The 20,572-nt window shown below is 38.7% G+C and overlaps 1 protein-coding gene across 1 annotated transcript in view; it reads right to left on the reverse strand.

The window, feature by feature from the left end:
- Window positions 1-1,613: 1,613 nt before the first annotated feature.
- Window positions 1,614-20,572, reverse strand: part of LOC139365274 (guanine nucleotide exchange protein smcr8a-like) — a 28,213-nt gene continuing 9,254 nt past the window's right edge. Inside the window, exons 6-7 of the mRNA XM_071102783.1 lie at window positions 3,961-4,185; window positions 1,614-3,080 (exon numbers count right to left, since the gene is read on the reverse strand). Of these exons, the coding sequence (XP_070958884.1) occupies window positions 2,135-3,080; window positions 3,961-4,185 (1,171 nt within the window). The 3' untranslated portion in view covers window positions 1,614-2,134. The remainder of the gene's footprint in view (window positions 3,081-3,960; window positions 4,186-20,572) is intronic.

Below are 20,572 nucleotides of genomic sequence, written 5' to 3' on the forward strand. Positions count from 1 at the left end.
CTTCCTCATTGGGGGGGGGGGGGGGGGGGGGGGGGGGGCGACAAAGCATCAGCAGTCCAGAGTTTATATACACGTCGTTGGTTACAGATGCAGTAACGAGCTAAATCCAACTGAACAAAACAATGGGAACGCCGTTGCCATGGAAACGCGTCGGGGGTTAAGATCCCCAAGCTTCCTCATTGGGGGGGGGGGGCGACAAAGCATCAGCAGTCCAGAGTTTATATACACGTCGTTGGTTACAGATGCAGTAACGAGCTAAATCCAACTGAACAAAACAATGGGAACGCCGTTGCCATGGAAACGCGTCGGGGGTTAAGATCCCCAAGCTTCCTCATTGGGGGGGGGGGGCGACAAAGCATCAGCAGTCCAGAGTTTATATACACGGCGTTGGTTACAGATGCAGTAACGAGCTAAATCCAACTGAACAAAACAATGGGAACGCCGTTGCCATGGAAACGCGTCGGGGGTTAAGATCCCCAAGCTTCCTCATTGGGGGGGGGGGCGACAAAGCATCAGCAGTCCAGAGTTTATATACACGGCGTTGGTTACAGATGCAGTAACGAGCTAAATCCAACTGAACAAAACAATGGGAACGCCGTTGCCATGGAAACGCGTCGGGGGTTAAGATCCCCAAGCTTCCTCATTGGGGGGGGGGGGGGGGGGGGGGGCGACAAAGCATCAGCAGTCCAGAGTTTATATACACGTCGTTGGTTACAGATGCAGTAACGAGCTAAATCCAACTGAACAAAACAATGGGAACGCCGTTGCCATGGAAACGCGTCGGGGGTTAAGATCCCCAAGCTTCCTCATTGGGGGGGGGGGGCGACAAAGCATCAGCAGTCCAGAGTTTATATACACGTCGTTGGTTACAGATGCAGTAACGAGCTAAATCCAACTGAACAAAACAATGGGAACGCCGTTGCCATGGAAACGCGTCGGGGGTTAAGATCCCCAAGCTTCCTCATTGGGGGGGGGGGGGGGGGGGGGGCGACAAAGCTAAATTAGCCTACAGTTAAGCTATTGTCTATTTCACACGATGTTGAGGTATTGCTTGGTTAACATCAACTCATGTCATCGTCACCAATCAAGTGCATTCGTTTTTTTTTTAAACGACATGACTACCATCAACAATTTCTGTATGCTAGCTATGCTACCAGCTTATACGAATGGGAGTTAGCATTTAGCAGTCACCTCTTCTTCTAAACCTGGGAAAGGGACAACTTCTACATGTTACGCAGGGAAAACAGTCCAATATAATCGGGACTTAAGTAAATACATTGTGGGTTTGTTACAAAACATAAATCGTGACAGATTTGACAAATTATCCTCTTTTGTTAGATTAGATGTGTTGAATGGGCACCAATCTGATCTTTTTACAACGTCAACGTTCCTAAGCAACTGTAGTAGTACTGTGGTTCCGTGGACAACATGCAACGTCACGGGAGACAGACCGGCACGAACACACACAGAACATGCCTCATATTAACGTTACACACACACACACACACACACTTCTCGCTCAGATCAGAAGGACGGTTCATAGTGACTTGTCAATCAATCTAAATCAGCGTCCAGGCTGATCAGCGTCCAGGCCCCCCCCCCCCCCCCCCGAGGTTAGGGCATTCATCGGAAGGAGGACTTGATGGACAGCATGAACACTGCTACATTACATTCACTAAACCCCCTCAGTCTCTCCTGGTTACCTAGGAGACAGAGACAGGCCCTCAGTCTCTCCTGATTACCTCGGAGACAGAGACAGGCCCTCAGTCCCTCCTGATTACCTAGGAGACAGAGACAGGCCCTCAGTCCCTCCTGATTACCTAGGAGACAGAGACAGGCCCTCAGTCTCTCCTGATTACCTAGGAGACAGAGACAGGCCCTCAGTCTCTCCTGATTACCTAGGAGACAGAGACAGGCCCTCAGTCTCTCCTGATTACCTAGGAGACAGAGACAGGCCCTCCCGTCTCTCCTGATTACCTAGGAGACAGAGACAGGCCCTCAGTCTCTCCTGGTTACCTAGGAGACAGAGACAGGCCCTCCCGTCTCCAACCCAGAGTGAATCTACCGCAGATCTGTCTCCTCCGGTGTTGTTTTGAGGACTTGAAGGCTCTCAGGAGATTCAACCCCCGTCAGATCAGATCTTGTATAAGAGACTGGTGGTGTAGTTAAAGGTGAAGCTGGGTGGAGCTCTGCTCCTAGTAGCAGACTGATGGATCGTAGGGTCTAGGTACTGCTCTGGGGTTATAGCGCCCCCAGTGGAAGGGTCTAGGTACTGCGCTGGGGTTATAGCACCCCCAGTGGTAGAGTCTACGCCCGTCTCTGGGGTTATAGCGCCCCCAGTGGTAGGCTCTACGCCCGTCTCTGGGGTTATAGCGCCCCCAGTGGTAGGGTCTAGGCCCATCTCTGGGGTTATACCGCCCCCAGTGGTAGAGTCTATGCCCGTCTCTGGGGTTATAGCGCCCCCAGTGGTAGGGTCTAGGTACTGCCCTGTATTCACTCTGCCTCCAGTATTAGACTCAGGGTCTTGTTGGTCTACAGCACCCCCTGTGGTAGGGTGTAGGTACTGCTCTGGGTTTATAGTGCCCCCAGTGGTAGGGTCTAGTATGTTGTTAGCTTCCAGGTCCTGCTGGTTGGTTCCAGGCGTGTTGTCCTTCTCCAGGTGGGGTTGTGTCGTAACAGCTCCTCCTGAGGTACTGTCCAGGTAGTGCTGTGTGATCAGCTGACTCAGGTACATCAGGATGGAACAGTCGTCTTCCCCAAGCCTGAGCTGATCCCTCAGGAAGCCTCTCGTCCTCTCCTCCACTTCCTGTCTCTGCTCCAGGTGGCTGATGGGAAGGTGGAGGTGATGCGTAAAGCTAAGGAGGAAGGCCCGGGAAGCCAGTCTACTGAGCACGTTCTGGAGATGAAGGAAGTAGGTGGAACCTCGGCGCAGATGGGTACGGTGGTCCGCCACGTTGGCCAGGAGGGTTCCGCGGTAGCCGGGGCAACGGAGGGTCTTCCGGTCGGCGTCCAGGACGGAGATGTAACGGCTGTAGCGAGACAGAGAGCAGAGCATGCTGGTCCCCACGGGAGACGCCATCCTGGGAGGTAAAGAGGGAGGAGAACCTCAGTCTGAGTGAGATGCACAGCGCCTCGTGAAAGTCTAGACATATTTTATATTGATTAATGGGGGAAAACGATCCCAAATAAATGCACTTTTTATACTTTAATTTAAGGCCGCAAAATGAGAACTATGCAAGGGGTGTGTAGACTTTAATTAGGCTGTCTGTATGAGTAGGAGCTAGGAGGCATGTCTACTGTATATAGGGTAGGAGCTAGGAGGCATGTCTACTGTATATAGGGTAGGAGCTAGGAGACACGTCTACTGTATATAAATGCACTTTTTATACTTTAATTTAAGGCCGCAAAATGAGAACTATGCAAGGGGTGTGTAGACTTTAATTAGGCTGTCTGTATGAGTAGGAGCTAGGAGGCATGTCTACTGTATATAGGGTAGGAGCTAGGAGGCATGTCTACTGTATATAGGGTAGGAGCTAGGAGGCATGTCTACTGTATATAGGGCAGGAGGAGGAGGCATGTCTACTGTATATAGGGTAGGAGCTAGGAGACATGTCTACTGTATATAGGGCAGTTGACTGTATATAGGCTAGTTATAACAGAACGTTGACCGTATATAGGCTAGTTATAACAGGAAGTTCACTGTATATAGGCTCGTTATAACAGGAAGTTCACCGTATATAGGCTAGTTATAACAGGAAGTAGACCGTAGATAGGCTAGTTATAACAGGAAGTTGACTGTATATGGGCTAGTTATAACAGGAAGTTGACTGTATATGGGCTAGTTATAACAGGAAGTGTTTCGGTCAAAAGATGCACAGACTGAAACCAGGACAGATGACAGCATCATGTCATGTGACAGCCTGCTGCTGTAGAACACAGGCACCGCCCCTTCCTCCTCACCTCTGCAGTCCTATGAGTTTCCATCGCTGTAGGTCAGTGAGGCTGAAGGGGCAGGACAACCAGGGCTGGACCCTCTCCCCACAGCGCCCGGGTCCAGGCACGTAGAGGGCTAGAGCGGACACCAGCCTCCTGACCCTCCCCTCCTCAGATCCCAGGACCACCAGGGTTCGACCACTCAGTAGGGACCACAGGGCATGCAGGGCAAACGGATACTGACGCACAAACCTGGAGGTAGAGACCGAGAGAGAGATGATCACGTTATTGGTCACATACACGTTTTTAGCAATGTTATTGAGGGTGTTCCTAGCTCCAACAGTGCAGTCATATCTAATGCTTGTGTTTCTAGCTCCAACAGTAACATCTAACTAAATGCTTGTGTTTCTAGCTCCAACAGTAACATCTAACTAAATGCTTGTGTTTCTAGCTCCAACAGTAATATCTAACTAAATGCTTGTGTTTCTAGCTCCAACATCAATATCTAACTAAATGATTGTGTTTCTAGCTCCAACAGCAATATCTAACTAAATGCTTGTGTTTCTAGCTCCAACAGTAATATCTAACTAAATGCTTGTGTTTCTAGCTCCAACAGCAATATCTAACTAAATGCTTGTGTTTCTAGCTCCAACAGCAATATCTAACTAAATGCTTGTGTTTCTAGCTCCAACAGCAATATCTAACTAAATGCTTGTGTTTCTAGCTCCAACAGCAATATCTAACTAAATGCTTGTGTTTCTAGCTCCAACAGCAATATCTAACTAAATGCTTGTGTTTCTAGCTCCAACAGCAATATCTAACTAAATGCTTGTGTTTCTAGCTCCAACAGCAATATCTAACTATATGCTTGTGTTTCTAGCTCCAACAGTCAGTAATATCTAACTAAATGCTGGTGTTCCCAGCTCCAACAGTAATATCTAACTAAATGCTTGTGTTTCTAGCTCCAACAGTCAGTAATATCTAACTAAATGCTTGTGTTCCTAGCTCCAACAGTACAGTAATATCTAATGCTTGTGTTTCTAGCTCCAACAGTAATATATAATGCTTGTGTTTCTAGCTCCAACAGTACAGTAATATCTAACTAAATGCATGTGTTTCTAGCTCCAACAGTACAGTAATATCTAATGCTTGTGTTTCTAGCTCCATCAGTACAGTAATATATAATGCTTGTGTTTCTAGCTCCATCAGTACAGTAATATATAATGCTTGTGTTTCTAGCTCCAACAGTACAGTAATATCTAATGCTTGTGTTTCTAGCTCCAACAGTACAGTAATATCTAATGCTTGTGTTTCTAGCTCCAACAGTACAGTAATATATAATGCTTGTGTTTCTAGCTCCATCAGTACAGTAATATCTAATGCTTGTGTTTCTAGCTCCATCAGTACAGTAATATATAATGCTTGTGTTTCTAGTTCCAACAGTACAGTAATATCTAATGCTTGTGTTTCTAGCTCCAACAGTACAGTAATATCTAACTAAATGCATGTGTTTCTAGCTCCATCAGTACAGTAATATCTAATGCTTGTGTTTCTAGCTCCAACAGTAATATATAATGCTTGTGTTTCTAGCTCCAACAGTACAGTAATATCTAACTAAATGCATGTGTTTCTAGCTCCAACAGTACAGTAATATCTAATGCTTGTGTTTCTAGCTCCATCAGTACAGTAATATATAATGCTTGTGTTTCTAGCTCCATCAGTACAGTAATATATAATGCTTGTGTTTCTAGCTCCAACAGTACAGTAATATCTAATGCTTGTGTTTCTAGCTCCAACAGTACAGTAATATCTAATGCTTGTGTTTCTAGCTCCAACAGTACAGTAATATATAATGCTTGTGTTTCTAGCTCCATCAGTACAGTAATATCTAATGCTTGTGTTTCTAGCTCCATCAGTACAGTAATATATAATGCTTGTGTTTCTAGTTCCAACAGTACAGTAATATCTAATGCTTGTGTTTCTAGCTCCAACAGTACAGTAATATCTAATGCTTGTGTTTCTAGCTCCAACAGTACAGTAATATCTAATGCTTGTGTTTCTAGCTCCAACAGTAATATATAATGCTTGTGTTTCTAGCTCCAACAGGAATATCTAATGCTTGTGTTTCTAGCTCCAACAGTGCAGTAATATCTAATGCTTGTGTTTCTAGCTCCAACAGTAATATCTAATGCTTGTGTTTCTAGCTCCATCAGTACGGTAATATCTAATGCTTGTGTTTCTAGCTCCAACAGTGCAGTAATATATAATGCTTGTGTTTCTAGCTCCAACAGTGCAGTAATATACAATGCTTGTGTTTCTAGCTCCAACAGTGCAGTAATATCTAACTAAATGCTTGTGTTTCTAGCTCCAACAGTGCAGTAATATATAATGCTTGTGTTTCTAGCTCCAACAGTACAGTAATATCTAACTAAATGCTTGTGTTTCTAGCTCCAACAGTGCAGTAATATACAATGCTTGTGTTTCTAGCTCCAACAGTGCAGTAATATCTAATGCTTGTGTTTCTAGCTCCAACAGTACAGTAATATATAATGCTTGTGCTTCTAGCTCCAACAGTGCAGTAATATCTAATGCTTGTGTTTCTAGCTCCAACAGTAATATATAATGCTTGTGTTTCTAGCTCCAACAGTAATATCTAATGCTTGTGTTTCTAGCTCCATCAGTACAGTAATATCTAATGCTTGTGTTTCTAGCTCCAAAAGTAATATCTAATGCTTGTGTTTCTAGCTCCATCAGTACAGTAATATCTAATGCTTGTGTTTCTAGCTCCATCAGTACAGTAATATCTAATGCTTGTGTTTCTAGCTCCAACAGTGCAGTAATATCTAATGCTTGTGTTTCTAGCTCCATCAGTACAGTAATATCTAATGCTTGTGTTTCTAGCTCCAACAGTACAGTAATATCTAATGCTTGTGTTTCTAGCTCCATCAGTACAGTAATATCTAATGCTTGTGTTTCTAGCTCCAACAGTACAGTAATATCTAATGCTTGTGTTTCTAGCTCCATCAGTACAGTAATATATAATGCTTGTGTTTCTAGCTCCAACAGTACAGTAATATCTAATGCTTGTGTTTCTAGCTCCATCAGTACAGTAATATCTAATGCTTGTGTTTCTAGCTCCATCAGTACAGTAATATCTAATGCTTGTGTTTCTAGCTCCATCAGTACAGTAATATCTAATGCTTGTGTTTCTAGCTCCAACAGTACAGTAATATATAATGCTTGTGTTTCTAGCTCCAACAGTACAGTAATATCTAATGCTTGTGTTTCTAGCTCCAACAGTACAGTAATATCTAATGCTTGTGTTTCTAGCTCCATCAGTACAGTAATATATAATGCTTGTGTTTCTAGCTCCAACAGTGCAGTAATATCTAACTAAATGCTTGTGTTTCTAGCTCCAACAGTGCAGTAATATACAATGCTTGTGTTTCTAGCTCCAACAGTAATATATAATGCTTGTGTTTCTAGCTCCAACAGTGCAGTAATATACAATGCTTGTGTTTCTAGCTCCAACAGTACAGTAATATATAATGCTTGTGTTTCTAGCTCCAACAGTGCAGTAATATCTAATGCTTGTGTTTCTAGCTCCAACAGTAATATATAATGCTTGTGTTTCTAGCTCCAACAGTAATATCTAATGCTTGTGTTTCTAGCTCCAACAGTAATATCTAATGCTTGTGTTTCTAGCTCCATCAGTACAGTAATATCTAATGCTTGTGTTTCTAGCTCCAAAAGTAATATCTAATGCTTGTGTTTCTAGCTCCAACAGTACAGTAATATCTAATGCTTGTGTTTCTAGCTCCAACAGTGCAGTAATATCTAATGCTTGTGTTTCTAGCTCCATCAGTACAGTAATATCTAATGCTTGTGTTTCTAGCTCCATCAGTACAGTAATATCTAATGCTTGTGTTTCTAGCTCCAACAGTACAGTAATATCTAATGCTTGTGTTTCTAGCTCCATCAGTACAGTAATATATAATGCTTGTGTTTCTAGCTCCAACAGTACAGTAATATCTAATGCTTGTGTTTCTAGCTCCATCAGTACAGTAATATCTAATGCTTGTGTTTCTAGCTCCAACAGTACAATCTAATGCTTGTGTTTCTAGCTCCAACAGTACAGTAATATCTAATGCTTGTGTTTCTAGCTCCATCAGTACAGTAATATATAATGCTTGTGTTTCAAGCTCCAACAGTGCAGTAATATCTAATGCTTGTGTTTCTAGCTCCAACAGTACAGTAATATCTAATGCTTGTGTTTCTAGCTCCAACAGTGCAGTAATATCTAATGCTTGTGTTTCTAGCTCCAACAGTAATATATAATGCTTGTGTTTCTAGCTCCATCAGTACAGTAATATATAAAATGCTTGTGTTTCTAGCTCCATCAGTATAGTAATATCTAATGCTTGTGTTTCTAGCTCCAACAGTAATATCTAATGCTTGTGTTCCTAGCTCCATCAGTACAGTAATATATAATGCTTGTGTTTCTAGCTCCAACAGTAATATCTAACTAAATGCTTGTGTTTCTAGCTCCAACAGTAACATCTAACTAAATGCTTGTGTTTCTAGCTCCAACAGTAATATCTAATGCTTGTGTTTCTAGCTCCAACAGTAATATATAATGCTTGTATTTCTAGATCCAACAGTAATATATAATGCTTGTGTTTCTAGCTCCAACAGTAATATCTAATGCTTGTGTTTCTAGCTCCAACAGTATAGTAATATCTAATGCTTGTTTTTCTAGCTCCAACAGTAATATATAATGCTTGTGTTTCTAGCTCCAACAGTACAGTAATATCTAATGCTTGTGTTTCTAGCTCCAACAGTCAGTAATATCTAATGCTTGTGTTTCTAGCTCCAACAGTACAGTAATATCTAATGCTTGTGTTTCTAGCTCCAACAGTACAGTAATATCTAATGCTTGTGTTTCTAGCTCCAACAGTACAGTAATATATAATGCCTGTGTTTCTAGCTCCATCAGTACAGTAATATATAATGCTTGTGTTTCTAGCTCCAACAGTACAGTAATATATAATGCTTGTGTTTCTAGCTCCATCAGTACAGTAATATCTAATGCTTGTGTTTCTAGCTCCAACAGTACAGTAATATCTTATGCTTGTGTTTCTAGCTCCAACAGTACAGTAATATATAATGCTTGTGTTTCTAGCTCCAACAGTGCAGTAATATCTAATGCTTGTGTTTCTAGCTCCAACAGTACAGTAATATACAATGCTTGTGTTTCTAGCTCCAACAGAGCAGTAATATCTAATGCTTGTGTTTCTAGCTCCAACAGTCAGTAATATATAATGCTTGTGTTTCTAGCTCCAACAGTGCAGTAATATCTAATGCTTGTGTTTCTAGCTCCAACAGTAATATATAATGCTTGTGTTTCTAGCTCCAACAGTGCAGTAATATCTAATGCTTGTGTTTCTAGCTCCAACAGTAATATATAATGCTTGTGTTTCTAGCTCCAACAGTCAGTAATATCTAATGCTTGTGTTTCTAGCTCCAACAGTAATATCTAATGCTTGTGTTTCTAGCTCCAACAGTGCAGTAATATCTAATGCTTGTGTTTCTAGCTCCAACAGTGCAGTAATATCTAATGCTTGTGTTTCTAGCTCCAACAGTAATATATAATGCTTGTGTTTCTAGCTCCAACAGTACAGTAATATATAATGCTTGTGTTTCTAGCTCCATCAGTACAGTAATATCTAATGCTTGTGTTTCTAGCTCCAAGAGGTAATATCTAATGCTTGTGTTTCTAGCTCCAACAGTAATATCTAATGCTTGTGTTTCTAGCTCCATCAGTACGGTAATATCTAATGCTTGTGTTTCTAGCTCCATCAGTACAGTAATATCTAATGCCTGTGTTTCTAGCTCCAACAGTGCAGTAATATCTAATGCTTGTGTTTCTAGCTCCAACAGTGCAGTAATATCTAATGCTTGTGTTTCTAGCTCCAACAGTACAGTAATATCTAATGCTTGTGTTTCTAGCTCCAACAGTAATATCTAATGCTTGTGTTTCTAGCTCCAACAGTAATATCTAATGCTTGTGTTTCTAGCTCCAACAGTAATATATAATGCTTGTGTTTCTAGCTCCAACAGTAATATCTAATGCTTGTGTTTCTAGCTCCAACAGTACAGTAATATCTAATGCTTGTGTTTCTAGCTCCATCAGTACAGTAATATATAATGCTTGTGTTTCTAGCTCCAACAGTACAGTAATATCTAATGCTTGTGTTTCTAGCTCCAACAGTAATATCTAATGCTTGTGTTTCTAGCTCCATCAGTACAGTAATATCTAATGCTTGTGTTTCTAGCTCCAACAGTGCAGTAATATCTAATGCTTGTGTTTCTAGCTCCAACAGTAATATATAATGCTTGTGTTTCTAGCTCCAACAGTACAGTAATATATAATGCTTGTGTTTCTAGCTCCATCAGTACAGTAATATCTAATGCTTGTGTTTCTAGCTCCAAGAGGTAATATCTAATGCTTGTGTTTCTAGCTCCAACAGTAATATCTAATGCTTGTGTTTCTAGCTCCATCAGTACGGTAATATCTAATGCTTGTGTTTCTAGCTCCATCAGTACAGTAATATCTAATGCCTGTGTTTCTAGCTCCAACAGTGCAGTAATATCTAATGCTTGTGTTTCTAGCTCCAACAGTGCAGTAATATCTAATGCTTGTGTTTCTAGCTCCAACAGTACAGTAATATCTAATGCTTGTGTTTCTAGCTCCAACAGTAATATCTAATGCTTGTGTTTCTAGCTCCAACAGTAATATCTAATGCTTGTGTTTCTAGCTCCAACAGTAATATATAATGCTTGTGTTTCTAGCTCCAACAGTAATATCTAATGCTTGTGTTTCTAGCTCCAACAGTACAGTAATATCTAATGCTTGTGTTTCTAGCTCCATCAGTACAGTAATATATAATGCTTGTGTTTCTAGCTCCAACAGTACAGTAATATCTAATGCTTGTGTTTCTAGCTCCAACAGTAATATCTAATGCTTGTGTTTCTAGCTCCATCAGTACAGTAATATCTAATGCTTGTGTTTCTAGCTCCAACAGTACAGTAATATATAATGCTTGTGTTTCTAGCTCCAACAGTACAGTAATATATAATGCTTGTGTTTCTAGCTCCAACAGTACAGTAATATCTAATGCTTGTGTTTCTAGCTCCAACAGTACAGTAATATATAATGCTTGTGTTTCTAGCTTCATCAGTACAGTAATATATAATGCTTGTGTTTCTAGCTCCAACAGTGCAGTAATATCTAATGCTTGTGTTTCTAGCTCCAACAGTAATATCTAATGCTTGTGTTTCTAGCTCCATCAGTACGGTAATATCAAATGCTTGTGTTTCTAGCTCCATCAGTACAGTAATATCTAATGCTTGTGTTTCTAGCTCCAACAGTACAGTAATATATAATGCCTGTGTTTCTAGCTCCATCAGTACAGTAATATATAATGCTTGTGTTTCTAGCTCCAACAGTACAGTAATATCTAATGCTTGTGTTTCTAGCTCCAACAGTAATATATAATGCTTGTGTTTCTAGCTCCATCAGTACAGTAATATATAATGCTTGTGTTTCTAGCTCCATCAGTACAGTAATATCTAATGCTTGTGTTTCTAGCTCCAACAGTCAGTAATATATAATGCTTGTGTTTCTAGCTCCAACAGTGCAGTAATATCTAATGCTTGTGTTTCTAGCTCCAACAGTGCAGTAATATCTAATGTTTGTGTTTCTAGCTCCATCAGTACAGTAATATCTAATGCTTGTGTTTCTAGCTCCAACAGTGCAGTAATATCTAATGCTTGTGTTTCTAGCTCCAACAGTGCAGTAATATCTAATGCTTGTGTTTCTAGCTCCAACAGTAATATATAATGCTTGTGTTTCTAGCTCCAACAGTACAGTAATATATAATGCTTGTGTTTCTAGCTCCATCAGTACAGTAATATCTAATGCTTGTGTTTCTAGCTCCAACAGTAATATCTAATGCTTGTGTTTCTAGCTCCAACAGTAATATCTAATGCTTGTGTTTCTAGCTCCATCAGTACGGTAATATCTAATGCTTGTGTTTCTAGCTCCATCAGTACAGTAATATCTAATGCCTGTGTTTCTAGCTCCAACAGTGCAGTAATATCTAATGCTTGTGTTTCTAGCTCCAACAGTGCAGTAATATCTAATGCTTGTGTTTCTAGCTCCAACAGTACAGTAATATCTAATGCTTGTGTTTCTAGCTCCAACAGTAATATCTAATGCTTGTGTTTCTAGCTCCAACAGTAATATCTAATGCTTGTGTTTCTAGCTCCAACAGTAATATATAATGCTTGTGTTTCTAGCTCCAACAGTAATATCTAATGCTTGTGTTTCTAGCTCCAACAGTACAGTAATATCTAATGCTTGTGTTTCTAGCTCCATCAGTACAGTAATATATAATGCTTGTGTTTCTAGCTCCAACAGTACAGTAATATCTAATGCTTGTGTTTCTAGCTCCAACAGTAATATCTAATGCTTGTGTTTCTAGCTCCATCAGTACAGTAATATCTAATGCTTGTGTTTCTAGCTCCAACAGTACAGTAATATATAATGCTTGTGTTTCTAGCTCCAACAGTACAGTAATATATAATGCTTGTGTTTCTAGCTCCAACAGTACAGTAATATCTAATGCTTGTGTTTCTAGCTCCAACAGTACAGTAATATATAATGCTTGTGTTTCTAGCTTCATCAGTACAGTAATATATAATGCTTGTGTTTCTAGCTCCAACAGTGCAGTAATATCTAATGCTTGTGTTTCTAGCTCCAACAGTAATATCTAATGCTTGTGTTTCTAGCTCCATCAGTACGGTAATATCAAATGCTTGTGTTTCTAGCTCCATCAGTACAGTAATATCTAATGCTTGTGTTTCTAGCTCCAACAGTACAGTAATATATAATGCCTGTGTTTCTAGCTCCATCAGTACAGTAATATATAATGCTTGTGTTTCTAGCTCCAACAGTACAGTAATATCTAATGCTTGTGTTTCTAGCTCCAACAGTAATATATAATGCTTGTGTTTCTAGCTCCATCAGTACAGTAATATATAATGCTTGTGTTTCTAGCTCCATCAGTACAGTAATATCTAATGCTTGTGTTTCTAGCTCCAACAGTCAGTAATATATAATGCTTGTGTTTCTAGCTCCAACAGTGCAGTAATATCTAATGCTTGTGTTTCTAGCTCCAACAGTGCAGTAATATCTAATGTTTGTGTTTCTAGCTCCATCAGTACAGTAATATCTAATGCTTGTGTTTCTAGCTCCAACAGTGCAGTAATATCTAATGCTTGTGTTTCTAGCTCCAACAGTGCAGTAATATATAATGCTTGTGTTTCTAGCTCCAACAGTACAGTAATATCTAACTAAATGCTTGTGTTTCTAGCTCCAACAGTGCAGTAATATACAATGCTTGTGTTTCTAGCTCCAACAGTGCAGTAATATCTAATGCTTGTGTTTCTAGCTCCAACAGTACAGTAATATATAATGCTTGTGCTTCTAGCTCCAACAGTGCAGTAATATCTAATGCTTGTGTTTCTAGCTCCAACAGTAATATATAATGCTTGTGTTTCTAGCTCCAACAGTAATATCTAATGCTTGTGTTTCTAGCTCCAACAGTAATATCTAATGCTTGTGTTTCTAGCTCCATCAGTACAGTAATATCTAATGCTTGTGTTTCTAGCTCCAAAAGTAATATCTAATGCTTGTGTTTCTAGCTCCATCAGTACAGTAATATCTAATGCTTGTGTTTCTAGCTCCATCAGTACAGTAATATCTAATGCTTGTGTTTCTAGCTCCAACAGTGCAGTAATATCTAATGCTTGTGTTTCTAGCTCCATCAGTACAGTAATATCTAATGCTTGTGTTTCTAGCTCCAACAGTACAGTAATATCTAATGCTTGTGTTTCTAGCTCCATCAGTACAGTAATATCTAATGCTTGTGTTTCTAGCTCCAACAGTACAGTAATATCTAATGCTTGTGTTTCTAGCTCCATCAGTACAGTAATATATAATGCTTGTGTTTCTAGCTCCAACAGTACAGTAATATCTAATGCTTGTGTTTCTAGCTCCATCAGTACAGTAATATCTAATGCTTGTGTTTCTAGCTCCATCAGTACAGTAATATCTAATGCTTGTGTTTCTAGCTCCATCAGTACAGTAATATCTAATGCTTGTGTTTCTAGCTCCAACAGTACAGTAATATATAATGCTTGTGTTTCTAGCTCCAACAGTACAGTAATATCTAATGCTTGTGTTTCTAGCTCCAACAGTACAGTAATATCTAATGCTTGTGTTTCTAGCTCCATCAGTACAGTAATATATAATGCTTGTGTTTCTAGCTCCAACAGTGCAGTAATATCTAACTAAATGCTTGTGTTTCTAGCTCCAACAGTGCAGTAATATACAATGCTTGTGTTTCTAGCTCCAACAGTAATATATAATGCTTGTGTTTCTAGCTCCAACAGTGCAGTAATATACAATGCTTGTGTTTCTAGCTCCAACAGTACAGTAATATATAATGCTTGTGTTTCTAGCTCCAACAGTGCAGTAATATCTAATGCTTGTGTTTCTAGCTCCAACAGTAATATATAATGCTTGTGTTTCTAGCTCCAACAGTAATATCTAATGCTTGTGTTTCTAGCTCCAACAGTAATATCTAATGCTTGTGTTTCTAGCTCCATCAGTACAGTAATATCTAATGCTTGTGTTTCTAGCTCCAAAAGTAATATCTAATGCTTGTGTTTCTAGCTCCAACAGTACAGTAATATCTAATGCTTGTGTTTCTAGCTCCAACAGTGCAGTAATATCTAATGCTTGTGTTTCTAGCTCCATCAGTACAGTAATATCTAATGCTTGTGTTTCTAGCTCCATCAGTACAGTAATATCTAATGCTTGTGTTTCTAGCTCCATCAGTACAGTAATATATAATGCTTGTGTTTCTAGCTCCAACAGTACAGTAATATCTAATGCTTGTGTTTCTAGCTCCATCAGTACAGTAATATCTAATGCTTGTGTTTCTAGCTCCAACAGTACAATCTAATGCTTGTGTTTCTAGCTCCAACAGTACAGTAATATCTAATGCTTGTGTTTCTAGCTCCATCAGTACAGTAATATATAATGCTTGTGTTTCAAGCTCCAACAGTGCAGTAATATCTAATGCTTGTGTTTCTAGCTCCAACAGTACAGTAATATCTAATGCTTGTGTTTCTAGCTCCAACAGTGCAGTAATATCTAATGCTTGTGTTTCTAGCTCCAACAGTAATATATAATGCTTGTGTTTCTAGCTCCATCAGTACAGTAATATATAAAATGCTTGTGTTTCTAGCTCCATCAGTATAGTAATATCTAATGCTTGTGTTTCTAGCTCCAACAGTAATATCTAATGCTTGTGTTCCTAGCTCCATCAGTACAGTAATATATAATGCTTGTGTTTCTAGCTCCAACAGTAATATCTAACTAAATGCTTGTGTTTCTAGCTCCAACAGTAACATCTAACTAAATGCTTGTGTTTCTAGCTCCAACAGTAATATCTAATGCTTGTGTTTCTAGCTCCAACAGTAATATATAATGCTTGTATTTCTAGATCCAACAGTAATATATAATGCTTGTGTTTCTAGCTCCAACAGTAATATCTAATGCTTGTGTTTCTAGCTCCAACAGTATAGTAATATCTAATGCTTGTTTTTCTAGCTCCAACAGTAATATATAATGCTTGTGTTTCTAGCTCCAACAGTACAGTAATATCTAATGCTTGTGTTTCTAGCTCCAACAGTCAGTAATATCTAATGCTTGTGTTTCTAGCTCCAACAGTACAGTAATATCTAATGCTTGTGTTTCTAGCTCCAACAGTACAGTAATATCTAATGCTTGTGTTTCTAGCTCCAACAGTACAGTAATATATAATGCCTGTGTTTCTAGCTCCATCAGTACAGTAATATATAATGCTTGTGTTTCTAGCTCCAACAGTACAGTAATATATAATGCTTGTGTTTCTAGCTCCATCAGTACAGTAATATCTAATGCTTGTGTTTCTAGCTCCAACAGTACAGTAATATCTTATGCTTGTGTTTCTAGCTCCAACAGTACAGTAATATATAATGCTTGTGTTTCTAGCTCCAACAGTGCAGTAATATCTAATGCTTGTGTTTCTAGCTCCAACAGTACAGTAATATACAATGCTTGTGTTTCTAGCTCCAACAGAGCAGTAATATCTAATGCTTGTGTTTCTAGCTCCAACAGTCAGTAATATATAATGCTTGTGTTTCTAGCTCCAACAGTGCAGTAATATCTAATGCTTGTGTTTCTAGCTCCAACAGTAATATATAATGCTTGTGTTTCTAGCTCCAACAGTGCAGTAATATCTAATGCTTGTGTTTCTAGCTCCAACAGTAATATATAATGCTTGTGTTTCTAGCTCCAACAGTCAGTAATATCTAATGCTTGTGTTTCTAGCTCCAACAGTAATATCTAATGCTTGTGTTTCTAGCTCCAACAGTGCAGTAATATCTAATGCTTGTGTTTCTAGCTCCAACAGTGCAGTAATATCTAATGCTTGTGTTTCTAGCTCCAACAGTAATATATAATGCTTGTGTTTCTAGCTCCAACAGTACAGTAATATATAATGCTTGTGTTTCTAGCTCCATCAGTACAGTAATATCTAATGCTTGTGTTTCTAGCTCCAAGAGGTAATATCTAATGCTTGTGTTTCTAGCTCCAACAGTAATATCTAATGCTTGTGTTTCTAGCTCCATCAGTACGGTAATATCTAATGCTTGTGTTTCTAGCTCCATCAGTACAGTAATATCTAATGCCTGTGTTTCTAGCTCCAACAGTGCAGTAATATCTAATGCTTGTGTTTCTAGCTCCAACAGTGCAGTAATATCTAATGCTTGTGTTTCTAGCTCCAACAGTACAGTAATATCTAATGCTTGTGTTTCTAGCTCCAACAGTAATATCTAATGCTTGTGTTTCTAGCTCCAACAGTAATATCTAATGCTTGTGTTTCTAGCTCCAACAGTAATATATAATGCTTGTGGTTCTAGCTCCAACAGTAATATCTAATGCTTGTGTTTCTAGCTCCAACAGTACAGTAATATCTAATGCTTGTGTTTCTAGCTCCATCAGTACAGTAATATATAATGCTTGTGTTTCTAGCTCCAACAGTACAGTAATATCTAATGCTTGTGTTTCTAGCTCCAACAGTAATATCTAATGCTTGTGTTTCTAGCTCCATCAGTACAGTAATATCTAATGCTTGTGTTTCTAGCTCCAACAGTACAGTAATATATAATGCTTGTGTTTCTAGCTCCAACAGTACAGTAATATATAATGCTTGTGTTTCTAGCTCCAACAGTACAGTAATATCTAATGCTTGTGTTTCTAGCTTCATCAGTACAGTAATATATAATGCTTGTGTTTCTAGCTCCAACAGTGCAGTAATATCTAATGCTTGTGTTTCTAGCTCCAACAGTAATATCTAATGCTTGTGTTTCTAGCTCCATCAGTACGGTAATATCAAATGCTTGTGTTTCTAGCTCCATCAGTACAGTAATATCTAATGCTTGTGTTTCTAGCTCCAACAGTACAGTAATATATAATGCCTGTGTTTCTAGCTCCATCAGTACAGTAATATATAATGCTTGTGTTTCTAGCTCCAACAGTACAGTAATATCTAATGCTTGTGTTTCTAGCTCCAACAGTAATATATAATGCTTGTGTTTCTAGCTCCATCAGTACAGTAATATATAATGCTTGTGTTTCTAGCTCCATCAGTACAGTAATATCTAATGCTTGTGTTTCTAGCTCCAACAGTCAGTAATATATAATGCTTGTGTTTCTAGCTCCAACAGTGCAGTAATATCTAATGCTTGTGTTTCTAGCTCCAACAGTGCAGTAATATCTAATGTTTGTGTTTCTAGCTCCATCAGTACAGTAATATCTAATGCTTGTGTTTCTAGCTCCAACAGTGCAGTAATATCTAATGCTTGTGTTTCTAGCTCCAACAGTGCAGTAATATCTAATGCTTGTGTTTCTAGCTCCAACAGTAATATATAATGCTTGTGTTTCTAGCTCCAACAGTACAGTAATATATAATGCTTGTGTTTCTAGCTCCATCAGTACAGTAATATCTAATGCTTGTGTTTCTAGCTCCAACAGTAATATCTAATGCTTGTGTTTCTAGCTCCAACAGTAATATCTAATGCTTGTGTTTCTAGCTCCATCAGTACGGTAATATCTAATGCTTGTGTTTCTAGCTCCATCAGTACAGTAATATCTAATGCTTGTGTTTCTAGCTCCAACAGTGCAGTAATATCTAATGCTTGTGTTTCTAGCTCCAACAGTACAGTAATATCTAATGCTTGTGTTTCTAGCTCCAACAGTAATATCTAATGCTTGTGTTTCTAGCTCCAACAGTAATATCTAATGCTTGTGTTTCTAGCTCCAACAGTAATATATAATGCTTGTGTTTCTAGCTCCAACAGTAATATCTAATGCTTGTGTTTCTAGCTCCAACAGTACAGTAATATCTAATGCTTGTGTTTCTAGCTCCATCAGTACAGTAATATATAATGCTTGTGTTTCTAGCTCCAACAGTACAGTAATATCTAATGCTTGTGTTTCTAGCTCCAACAGTAATATCTAATGCTTGTGTTTCTAGCTCCAACAGTGCAGTAATATCTAACTAAATGCTTGTGTTTCTAGCTCCATCAGTACAGTAATATCTAATGCTTGTGTTTCTAGCTCCAACAGTAATATCTAATGCTTGTGTTTCTAGCTCCAACAGTAATATCTAATGCTTGTGTTTCTAGCTCCAACAGTACAGTAATATCTAATGCTTGTGTTTCTAGCTCCAACAGTAATATATAATGCTTGTGTTTCTAGCTCCAACAGTACAGTAATATATAATGCTTGTGTTTCTAGCTCCATCAGTACAGTAATATCTAATGCTTGTGTTTCTAGCTCCAACAGTCAGTAATATATAATGCTTGTGTTTCTAGCTCCAACAGTGCAGTAATATCTAATGCTTTTGTTTCTAGCTCCAACAGTAATATATAATGCTTGTGTTTCTAGCTCCAACAGTGCAGTAATATCTAATGCTTGTGTTTCTAGCTCAATCAGTACAGTAATATCTAATGCTTGTGTTTCTAGCTCCAACAGTGCAGTAATATCTAATGCTTGTGTTTCTAGCTCCAACAGTGCAGTAATATCTAATGCTTGTGTTTCTAGCTCCAACAGTAATATATAATGCTTGTGTTTCTAGCTCCAACAGTACAGTAATATATAATGCTTGTGTTTCTAGCTCCAACAGTACAGTAATATCTAATGCTTGTGTTTCTAGCTCCAACAGTAATATCTAATGCTTGTGTTTCTAGCTCCAACAGTAATATCTAATGCTTGTGTTTCTAGCTCCATCAGTACAGTAATATCAAATGCTTGTGTTTCTAGCTCCATCAGTACAGTAATATCTAATGCTTGTGTTTCTAGCTCCAACAGTGCAGTAATATCTAATGCTTGTGTTTCTAGCTCCAACAGTGCAGTAATATCTAATGCTTGTGTTTCTAGCTCCAACAGTAATATATAATGCTTGTGTTTCTAGCTCCAACAGTACAGTAATATATAATGCTTGTGTTTCTAGCTCCAACAGTACAGTAATATCTAATGCTTGTGTTTCTAGCTCCAACAGTAATATCTAATGCTTGTGTTTCTAGCTCCAACAGTAATATCTAATGCTTGTGTTTCTAGCTCCAACAGTACAGTAATATATAATGCTTGTGTTTCTAGCTCCAACAGTACAGTAATATTTAATGCTTGTGTTTCTAGCTCCAACAGTAATATCTAATGCTTGTGTTTCTAGCTCCATCAGTACAGTAATATATAATGCTTGTGTTTCTAGCTCCAACAGTACAGTAATATTTAATGCTTGTGTTTCTAGCTCCAACAGTAATATCTAATGCTTGTGTTTCTAGCTCCATCAGTACAGTAATATCTAATGCTTGTGTTTCTAGCTCCAACAGTCAGTAATATCTAATGCTTGTGTTTCTAGCTCCAACAGTGCAGTAATATCTAACTAAATGCTTGTGTTTTTAGCTCCATCAGTACAGTAATATCTAATGCTTGTGTTTCTAGCTCCAACAGTAATATCTAATGCTTGTGTTTCTAGCTCCATCAGTAATATCTAATGCTTGTGTTTCTAGCTCCAACAGTAATATCTAATGCTTGTGTTTCTAGCTCCAACAGTACAGTAATATCTAACTAAATGCTTGTGTTTCTAGCTCCAACAGTAATATATAATGCTTGTGTTTCTAGCTCCATCAGTACAGTAATATATAATGCTTGTGTTTCTAGCTCCAACAGTACAGTAATATATAATGCTTGTGTTTCTAGCTCCAACAGTATAGTAATATCTAACTAAATGCTTGTGTTTCTAGCTCCATCAGTACAGTAATATCTAATGCTTGTGTTTCTAGCTCCAACAGTGCAGTAATATATAATGCTTGTGTTTCTAGCTCCAACAGTGCAGTAATATCTAATGCTTGTGTTTCTAGCTCCAACAGTAATATCTAATGCTTGTGTTTCTAGCTCCAA

Source organism: Oncorhynchus clarkii, chromosome 13 (assembly GCF_045791955.1).
Source record: "Oncorhynchus clarkii lewisi isolate Uvic-CL-2024 chromosome 13, UVic_Ocla_1.0, whole genome shotgun sequence".
Classification (NCBI taxonomy): Eukaryota; Metazoa; Chordata; class Actinopteri; order Salmoniformes; family Salmonidae; genus Oncorhynchus; species Oncorhynchus clarkii.